At 32.8% G+C, this 10016-nt stretch overlaps 2 protein-coding genes across 2 annotated transcripts; both read right to left on the bottom strand.

Annotated features, from left to right (window-relative positions):
• Positions 1–518: 518 nt before the first annotated feature.
• Positions 519–3601, bottom strand: LOC114190383. Its single transcript, XM_028079237.1, has 8 exons — positions 3382–3601; positions 3043–3116; positions 2688–2729; positions 2205–2246; positions 1636–1719; positions 1128–1215; positions 906–1003; positions 519–824 (listed from the first exon to the last, which is right to left on the bottom strand). The coding sequence occupies exons 1-8, from the start codon at positions 3536–3538 to the stop codon at positions 807–809; spliced, it is 603 nt and encodes a 200-aa protein (XP_027935038.1). The 5' UTR covers positions 3539–3601; the 3' UTR covers positions 519–806.
• A 634-nt stretch (positions 3602–4235) lies between these two features.
• On the bottom strand, positions 4236–8441 carry LOC114192073 (serine carboxypeptidase-like). Its single transcript, XM_028081647.1, has 9 exons — positions 8103–8441; positions 7416–7584; positions 7197–7316; positions 6798–6941; positions 6547–6700; positions 5581–5672; positions 5004–5262; positions 4780–4913; positions 4236–4596 (listed from the first exon to the last, which is right to left on the bottom strand). The coding sequence occupies exons 1-9, from the start codon at positions 8393–8395 to the stop codon at positions 4468–4470; spliced, it is 1494 nt and encodes a 497-aa protein (XP_027937448.1). The 5' UTR covers positions 8396–8441; the 3' UTR covers positions 4236–4467.
• Positions 8442–10016: the final 1575 nt, after the last annotated feature.

Genomic DNA, 10016 nt, shown 5'->3' with positions numbered 1-10016 from the left:
TTCATTTTAAGTCCTCTTCGGCTTCACTTTGGATGAAGCTACCTTTGTCTCTTACGAATCTATGTATACAGAAATTGTTATGATAGCTGCCAATAAAGCCAAACTCTTCATGGTCATAACATTTTGATATAACTTTGGTTTTTCTTTAACAATCTAAAATGCATACATCCACAAAAAGAGATTGTAATTATACATTTTAGATTGTATATTTCTATCTGGAACAGAAAAAGAGATTCACCGAACATGCAATGCAAGAGAACAAGCATCCACAAACCACTACCAACCACCAATAAACATTACAAGCTCAGACTCTGATTGGTCACGACACAATAAAACAAACACCCACCAATGCCTAAATTCTGAAGGGTGCATGGAGAACATGGAAGTGCAGGAAGAATTTCCCTATGTTGTGTTTTGAAATTTAATTTAGATTCAAGAAGTCGTTGGTTCAAATATGAATAATTTTGTGGATGAGAAACATGTAATTAGTTCAGAATATTCTCTTAACATGACTAATATACATTTTCAACATCTTATTTGTCAAACGTCATCCAAACATTGCTTAAAATTTTGTTCTGCCTTAGGCTCAACTTTCAGTACATATTTACCAAAGAATAAGATTCCATCCATATTTTCAATAAGTTACTAACACAGAATATCCAATTAAGTACTATGTAAAGCAGTTGGAAACAATAACAAGTTTTCTACACTTAAAATCCTGACTTGATTCAGATTTATTAGTGTAGATTCATCAAATCAGGTCGCTTTTCCAATTACTCCCCTGGATTCAGTGGGAATTCAGATGTTCATAACTCTTCTCCAGTCTGCAGTCATAAAATATAGTTTCCGATTGATCATAAGCTCATTGGAAATGATAAAGAATGGTTCTGGAAACAAATACATACCAACATCTCATGGTCTCCCCTTACTTCTTCTATCAATTCCTGTAGGGGTTTATTAGCACTGTTGGGAACAAGTGCAGCAAATGCAGCTGGTTTTAGTCCTGCATAACAAAAACTCCAAAACCATAGTGAACGTCTGAAATGTGCCAAGAATGTTCAGAAAGAAAGACTTCGTCTTCAGCAGACCCTAAGGAACAATTGAAAATGTGATCATAAGTTGGTTACCGGTTTCGGGAAAAGAATCTATGAACATCATCATCTCCTCTCCGCTTAAACCAGACAAGAAACATATCCGGGGAAGTGGCTTGGCTATCTGCAGGGTACAAAATAAAGAACATGCCGAGATTTGAATGTAATTCATAAGTTAAGGATTGCCATGACCGAATGAAATATCAATATGTGCCACCGTAATCCTTCAGTAAAAGGAAGTATTTTTGTCCATGTGAAATGAAAGTCCTTAGTGCATTAGAAGCATGTTTATTAACTTATATAGTGCTGCAAGGTTCAGGATTCTTATGCTCATAAAATTAGAGGTGGTGTGAGTTCTCTAGTTTTGATACAATAAAGTCTACATGAGAAACTGCGAAATGCATGATGAATTTGTGTGAAATGGTAGGCACCAATGACAAAGGAAAAACTTTTTCTTCTGTTATTCATTTTCACTTTGAGTTCAAATTCTCCAGGAGTGCACAGAAAAAGATGTTAGACGAAAGTAATACATAAATATTTATACCTTGATCTCCTCCAAACTCTGTTGTGTTGTATGCATTGCCTCCCAAAGTGAACTTGTAATCATGTCTTCTGTGCAATAGATGACCTGCAATGCAATTCATTATATTCCCTATTTATTTTTTTCAATTCTTTTTGAGATAACTACGGAAATTAAAATTGTTACATAACCTTCAAATTTTAGTTAGCATTGTGAAAAAACCCAGAGGCTAAGCCTTAACCAAATGGTAAGAGGTTCCTCGAAATAGCCTATCCACTTGTGCTGATACGTCTTCTAAAATCTACCTTCTCCATACTCTAACTGGGAACCTTATGCACTATCTCGCCCGTCGTTTATGGGTAAATATTGGTATTCATTTTCTTAGTTTATCTAATGCATCTTTAATTGATTGTGCTATGTTATTTACTCTATCAACATCATAGTAACTTTTCCATCATAATGTTGTTTTCTTGGAAATATATAATGTTGAAGCAATGATCTGTGTGAGAGAGTAGATTTCTTACAGGATAATTACTCCATTGATTTTGGTTTTCAAATAAAATGGCCATGAAAGAGAAGAAATGAGATGTTACCTTCAGGAATTCACCATCTAACTCTTTTAAAAGCTGTTGGATCTGCTCAACATCAGAATGGACATTATACTATTAAATGACATATTTGGAAAGAAAACATGGCCAAGGCAATTTAATGCTAATATATCTAAAGCAAAATATGACTGCATAATCATCGTAAGCAGCTTGGTTATGTTACTATAGTAATTTACTGACAGTTGATAAATTAATGATACATTACAAGGTATGTAGAGGATTTTCAATAGTGGCAACAATATCAATAAAAGGTACTCATCGATGATATTTTGGATCATCAAATTGAAAGCACAAACAATAACCAGACCAAAGGCTGATTAGAAATTCAAGTACACGAATGGCCATTTAAGTAAAGACATAGAAAGTAAAAGAAACAGAAGGCATTGTAAATCTTTCAAGACATGAAACTACCACATTATTCTTTACTAAGACTAGTATATCTTACTACATGGGTGATGGTAAGATCACCTTCAAAGCTTCATCTGCTTCAAAGCCCAACAACAATAAGGCCTGCAAAACAAAAGAAACTTGGGTTTGACTACATGTAAAGTCAGAGCCAGATTACTAAGTTCTGACCCAAGTCAAGATAGAATGAAAAGAGCATCCACAAAACTCACTTGATTCAAATTTTCCAAGCTAAATAAATAGGAAATCAAGGCCTATCAGAGGCACTAGAAGATAACAACTTTTGATTTCCATGAAAAGTTAGTCAATAGGCATTTTGTATGAGTGTGTATGTTGAAAATTATTTTATGGTGGCGGTGATGTGAATAGTTATAATAAGTGATGGAAAACATGTTATTCAAAACTAACCATGACTTACAGGTGGACCATATATAGGATCCTCTGCATTCAAAGGAACGAATTTCGAGTCTTCAACAACCTCATTAGGAAGTCCTGCACTATGGAAAAATATTATATAAAGAATTGTAGTTCGCAGCGCCCCCTGAATAAAAGCTTTTTTTTTTTTCAATATAGAAGTTACATAAGGAAGCTCAGAAGCTCGAAGTCCAAATCTATACTTGGCGATATAGAAAGAAAAAACAAAAAATTAACACCACTTGTGGGTAGGAGTGTTGACATGATTGAAGTTGATTTGAAGAAATGCACGATGCCCCAAATGGGTATGAAGAGAAGACAGTGATAAGATTGTAAATTTTACCTTCAGAGGATGCTCTTCGAATATAATGGCAGAAGTTAGAAGAGTTCGAAGAAGAAGAAGAATAAGACACTGAAACTGGAAAACACGAAGGGGGTGTTGGTAGGTGACAGCGCAACCACGAATTTGCTGATAATCCAATGGAAGTAGCAGATGACATGATTTTTCCTCACTACTTTCCAACTTCTTCCACTATCACTCTTCCACACAGACGGCTGATGATAACAAATATATATATATACACACAGTGATAAGAAATTATTGATATATTGAAGTTAATTTATGATTACAATAATTTAATTTAATTTTTATTAAATTGAATTTAATATATTAGTTATAAATAATAAATTTATTCCAAGAATAATTAAAAGAATATCTCTTTCTCTTCATGTTTGATTTTCTTTTAATTAATCTATTATCTATTATAATGAATAACTCATCTCACTGTTATACTAACTTTAATATATTTAGCATATTCTAATCAGTGAATAGTAATTTAAACTAAATGTATTAATCAACTAAGCTAAATAGATTTATAATTCAAATTGATACTAATTTCTCTCAATTAATTATTCAATTTAAATATATTCCCATATTTCCTTATTTGAACAAATAATTAAAATTCGTGTAAATTATATATAGCACGAAAACTTTTATAAAATGAAAGTAAATTTATATTATTCAAGCATTGAATTTAATTTTTTTTTTTAATTTCCGATGGATGTTTGTGAGCTAGATTCACAGTTTCTCAAAACTGGATGAAATCTTAGCCTTTTCTTTATTTTATATTTAATAATTCATCATATAAAAGAAATGAAAATTTTGCAAGGATCGGATCCGTGTGCCACTCAACAATATGTAAAGCAATGAAAATCCCACGATATGAAGTTTAAAGTGTAAACCATTTACATCTCAACATTTTACTAAATTCTTTGGGTAGTTCTTCGCTTACATCGCACAGCCTTGATTCACTCACTGTCCTTGTAAGGAAATGAGTTCAGTTTGGTGGAAAACAAATGCTGGTTAATTTCCCTCTTTATTGCATCATATTTTTGTATCCTTTTGTAGAACTAACTACAACATAAGTGATTACATCTCTGCAATCAATTTCTTCACATCATCTCCAGATTCTGAAAGTGTTCCCTGAGTCCACCTCTTCAGCATTTCCAAAGCAGCCTTTGGCTGATCCATCGGTACCATGTGACCAGCATCATGAACCTGCATTTTTTTTCACCGACAAAATATCAAAGTGAGTAATCATTTTACCAAGCCACAGGGAAGTTTGTAGGTAAATGAAGTACAACACACATCAAAGAAGCAAGGACAAGTTTGTATTTGCTTTGTGGTACAATCATACACATCTACCATGTTTGTGTGTGGAGGGGGAAGAGAGATACATACCTTTAGGAAACTTAATGGTCCATAGGTCTTCAATAGTCCAGCTTCAGAGTCGTCAACTTTGAAAGGAACTTCGAGTGAGGACACGAATTCTTTCTGGCCTGACCACTCCATGGCGTGAACCCATTTTGAATTACCTAATCATTGAATTCATACCACAAGGAAAAAGAACATTGCACATTGCACTGAAGTCTAATGTGTGAAATTTTAAAGGCATAAGCACTTACCAAGCCAGTTGCAGATGAGATCATATTCCCCAGCGTACACAAGCATATTGATTCCATCCTCAAGAAGGGCAGGAATACCTACTTCAAGATTCCTCATCCAATCCACCAGCATAGCCTGATAAACTGTGGAACTACAAGACACAAAAGCAATATCTCCAACTCCTAGTGCCTCCCGAACAGATTCTAGCTGTAAGAATTTTTCCAAGTTCGAAAAATCATAGCAGAGGCTCCCCTCACACTTCTTCCTGATGTCATAATACTACAACACAAGAATACAGTAGCTGGTCAAAATTTTGAATATGCCGTGTTTTCAAGACTTGGCACAATCTCCATAAATGTCAATACATGAAAATCTGCAAGCTAACAAGCAGAATAAAAAGCTTAAAATTTCTGGTCCAAAATATACTCCGCTGAGAAAGTAATCAGAATCTCTATCAACAAAAAATGCCTGTATTTTGACCATGCTTCATGCTTAATGGGTTCCCACATAGTTCAGTACAGTTAATTATATTCCGCAAACAAGTAAACTCTACAAACATCTAAACTGTACAGAAGAGGAAGCAACTTTTTTACCCACATTGATATCGTCAGCAGCATGTGACAGGATGGAATTGAATATCGTATTACAAACAAAATATGAAGCCGTGCACGCAATTGTTCCATCAGTGCCTGAAAGGATTTTTTTAAGCAAGTGAGAACCAGTTAATTCTTGGTTCAAAGATCAGGATCAAAAAACTTGCTTAAATACCACATGATTGCTGAAAGTTAAAATCCACTAAAATATTATTATATGTTAAATTTTAAAAGTATTTCATACAAGGACAAAACTTACATAAAGTGACATAAGTACTGTGGCTGTTGGTCTCCCATTAAATCCATTGCATACTATCATAGTAAAACTCTAAATATGATTGGAGAACTTCCTTCCAATAATTCATAATAAAAAAGTAGTATGCACCTTAAACAAACAACAACAAAGCCCTTATCCCACTAGGTGAGATTGGAAAAAAGTAATATGCATTTACTGTCAAGATAGTTATTACATACTTCTAAAAATGATATGATTATCCAGTTTAAATTATTGTAGGATAAGTTGTGGACAACACAATTCTAAAGCACAATTTTATATAACTAATTTATGGAAGTCTTTAGCAACTATAAAGGACGATAAACATTTGCTAGGTACTAATTTATGTAATTATTCATATAAATCACATTTTACCAATGCATGCTATTGCATATTATTAGTTTGTTACAATAGAAAGATATACTTCAAAAAGGCAAATGTAGTTTCCTCAATAATTACTTTTGAAATCAACTTAAATTCACCAAAGACCAAAGCTAAGCTTGATATATTAATAAAGCAACTTGAGTTCAGATTCACATTTAGAACTCAGCATTCATTAAAATAAATAAATACATGAATACTTATGGCATTGCTCTCTTTTTAATTCAATTATAGCCTTAGCTTCTAAATTACAAATTATAAGAAACACAAAATCCACTGAAAGCAGAGCATGGAACAAAATCACATGTGAATTACCACATAGTTTTATTGCCAATTCGCAGGCTGGGACCATCAATTTGTTGATGCGATCATAGTCAGTCTTCTGAATTATGCCCATGTCCAGTGCATAATCTGCGTACGCTTTATACTGAATCGCAGGATCAGTAAGCCCATTACCAATGGCAAATCCCTGTTTAACCACTTCCAGTTAGCCAAGCAAGTCTACTCACCTTTCAGCATATATCAAAAAGTTAAGAAAGAATAGCTCACATATCAATGTAACAGACCTTTAGGTTTATATGAATTCCTTCTTTAGCTTTGTTTCCCCTATGGACTCGAGCTGCAAAAGCTGGAATATAATGTCCAGCATAAGATTCACCGGTAATGAAAAAGTCATTCTCTGCATACTCAGGATGTTCAGCAAAGAAGGCCTGTAAGGTAAACAGAAAACTTTGCTAAGACAAGACAATGCTTAGTTTAGAAAGGTGTTTAAATCAAAATCCAAGGTAACGATACATTGCTTAGTTTTGGTCTTCTATGAAGAGCCATTAAGAAATGTTAGAGAATAAAAAGATAGGAGATACAGCTTCTGTTCCAGAAAAGAAAAATAAATACAAGTCAGGAAACCAAATAAGAAGACACTGCATTAATGCTGTATAACGAGTATTTTGAGCGAACACAAGTACCTGTAAAAAGTCATACAAGTCATTGCTCACACCTTCTTCATCGTGACGAATGTCACGATTGTCCGTACTGTAACTAAAGCCAGTTCCAGTTGGTTGGTCAACATAGAGAAGATTGGACACCTGAAAGGTCACCAGGCAATTTATCAAGACCTCACACAAGATAATCATAGGAACATAAAAAAGGCGCAGTTGAAAGGCAACAAATGATATGAGGATTACCTTGTCCCAACCATAATCATTCCACAAAAGGGACATATTGTTAGCAATCTTAAAAGGGCCATTTTCATAAAACAAAGCCAATTCACTGCTACAGCCAGGCCCCCCAGTCAACCAAATCACAACAGGATCCTTCTTGCTGTTCCGTGATTCAAAGAAAAAGTAGAACATCCTGCGCCATTCAACCCAAACCCAAAAATAAATAACAAATGCATACCAAGGATTTGCAGCATTTACCCCTCAACAATCATATTTCACCGACACAAAGGAATAAAAATTATTTAACTCAACCATTTTCTTTTCCCCTATTCATCCTAATATAAAGTGCTCTAAAAAATAGTTTATAATTATGTTCCAAAATTAATTTAATAAGCTCTCCAGAGTAGCTTAGAAAATTAATTAGAACTTACACGAAAAGAATTAAAAACTCCAGAATTTAAAATGAATTAAGTTTTCTCCACAGGCTAAAGCCAACCTATATAACATAAGCGTTTATCGCATATATTAAATAAGTCGTTTAGCCAAACTTAATGTTTTTCTTGTTTTTTACCTGAAAAGAAACATAAGGTTAAACAACAAATGATACTATCAACAATAAAGCTGGGATTTCACCATTTAACTCAACATCAACGTAATGTACAATGAAAACACATACATTCGATCAATTAAAAAAAAAACAAACAAACAAACCTGGCTGCATGAGAATGGGCAATAGGATAGTAACCAGCGGAATGAGTCAAATTGTCGAGTGAAACGCCAGACAGTGGAGGCAACAAGTTTGGGAATCTGAGCGGTTTCTCGACGAGTTTGTTGGCGTGAAAATTAGGGTCGCGAACGATGTTGACATCTTGTGAAGGGGAAAGGTTAAGGTCTCTGATCTTAGAAGAAAAATCAAATACGAGATCCGCGCCGGAGAGAGAAGGAAGGGTTAGGAGAAGGAGAAGAGGGCACAGCGTGAAGAAGCAGCGGTTACAGTCTCCCATTTTCTTTCCCACACTTTGTTCTGCCAAACCCAAATTCAGGATTGTAATAGAAAGTGCTTGCGTGCTATGAAAGTTTCGTTTTGAATGACACGTGGGATCATACAACCATACTTTACAACCACCTTTCTTTAAACGTGCCAAACTCCACATGCATCTTATCTTTCCACTACATTAAAATTGTATAATTTTATTATTTTTATGAGAAATTAATCAAAACATGTAAAAAAAATATTAATATATATATATATATAACTATATAAAAGTAATATTAAAAAAATATGTATAAGTTTTTTAAAATTATTTAATTATTTTAAAATAAAAAAGTATATCTTTATAATGTTATGGATAAATATAAATATAAATCATATAAACAATACGTACTGTTAATTCAATAGGTCGGTGCTGACTATTAATTTAAGTGATGTTTCCAATGCTACATCATGTTTAAATAATATATGAATAAATTCACTTCCATTGATAGAAATCTTGAGCAAGTTATATTTTTTTTTTTATTTCTACTTCATTTTTGTTTTAAAATTAAATTAAGTTTAATAAAAAAAATTGTTTAACTATTACATAAATCACTGTTTTTTTTTTGTTACATGCATTCATCAATTGAATTATCAACTATTTTATTGGACTTATAATAAGATAAATAAAAAATATTAATAACTTTTTTTTTTCAACGCATATTTTATTATTAGCTTTAAAAACTATAAAATTTTCACATGTTTCATTTCCCATCTAATCTGTCTGTTCATAGTTTTATAGCTTTTAAAAAATTTGATGAATGATAAAAAGAACATATTAGAAAATGTCTTGAATAAAAACGTATTACATTATCTCTTATTCATAACTTCAAAGTAAATTTATGAACAGAAATTTTTTATTATGTTTTAGTTGAAAACGTCACCTGCTATTCCGGATGGTTTGAAAGGTTAAATAATATAACTTCTTTCTATCGTGTATGGAACTTCAAAGCAATCGTTTTAATTTAATGCATTTTTGTTTGATTAATATCTAATCGTGCTTTACCTTACTAATTGTCTTCGTTTAAGTTAAGTCAATGCCGATATTGACGTAACTTATATTTGCTGATGGCGTAACTTAATCATTGTCATGGCACTGCAATTTGAGAAATTTTCTCTCTTCAGCAATGGAATGTGCACCATTTATTTGGAGTTAACGGAGTAATTATAGTGTAGATACTCTTCAAACATGTGGATATATTTTTACTATAATAATAAAACAGTTAATGTAAGTAAAAATAATTAGTAAGATTAAAGATAGCTAGGATTAAAATAGTAAAAATACATACTAAAAAAGCAGTTATGAAAATTAATTGTTTTTATTATTTGTTATAAATAGCAAAGGTTCATAGTTTATTACTTTACTCCCACAACAGTGATTTTTTATACTGATACAATCTGCTATTCTAATCAGATCTTCCTTGTTGTGAAAGTAGTAAAATGGTTTTCAAGTTTAGATGGAAAAATATAGAGATGTCAAAATGGGTAACCCGGCCCGATTCTGTTCAACCTACCACGGGTTGATGATTTAGTGAGACAATCCAATTTGGTTCACTTTTTAACGAGTCAAAAAAATCGAACCCGACCCGGCT

Source organism: Vigna unguiculata, chromosome 7 (genome assembly GCF_004118075.2).
Source record: "Vigna unguiculata cultivar IT97K-499-35 chromosome 7, ASM411807v1, whole genome shotgun sequence".
NCBI classification, from domain to species: Eukaryota; Viridiplantae; Streptophyta; class Magnoliopsida; order Fabales; family Fabaceae; genus Vigna; species Vigna unguiculata.
This window is presented reverse-complemented; position numbering and strand designations above follow the sequence as displayed.

Bases quoted from the DNA above. Each gene is read 5' to 3' on its own strand.
- LOC114190383 (XM_028079237.1), bottom strand. From the start codon at position 3,538: ATGTCATCTGCTACTTCCATTGGATTATCAGCAAATTCGTGGTTGCGC. The intron at 3,117-3,381 runs GTAAAATTTACA...TCCATAGTGCAG, and splicing joins TCGAAGAGCATCCTCTGAAG to GACTTCCTAATGAGGTTGTT. The intron at 1,004-1,127 runs GTAACCAACTTA...TTTGTTATGCAG, and splicing joins AGATTCTTTTCCCGAAACCG to GACTAAAACCAGCTGCATTT.
- LOC114192073 (XM_028081647.1), bottom strand. From the start codon at position 8,395: ATGGGAGACTGTAACCGCTGCTTCTTCACGCTGTGCCCTCTTCTCCTT. The intron at 5,263-5,580 runs GTGGGTAAAAAA...CTTGTGTTGTAG, and splicing joins ATGCTGCTGACGATATCAAT to TATTATGACATCAGGAAGAA. The intron at 4,914-5,003 runs GTAAGTGCTTAT...TTCAATGATTAG, and splicing joins TCTCATCTGCAACTGGCTTG to GTAATTCAAAATGGGTTCAC.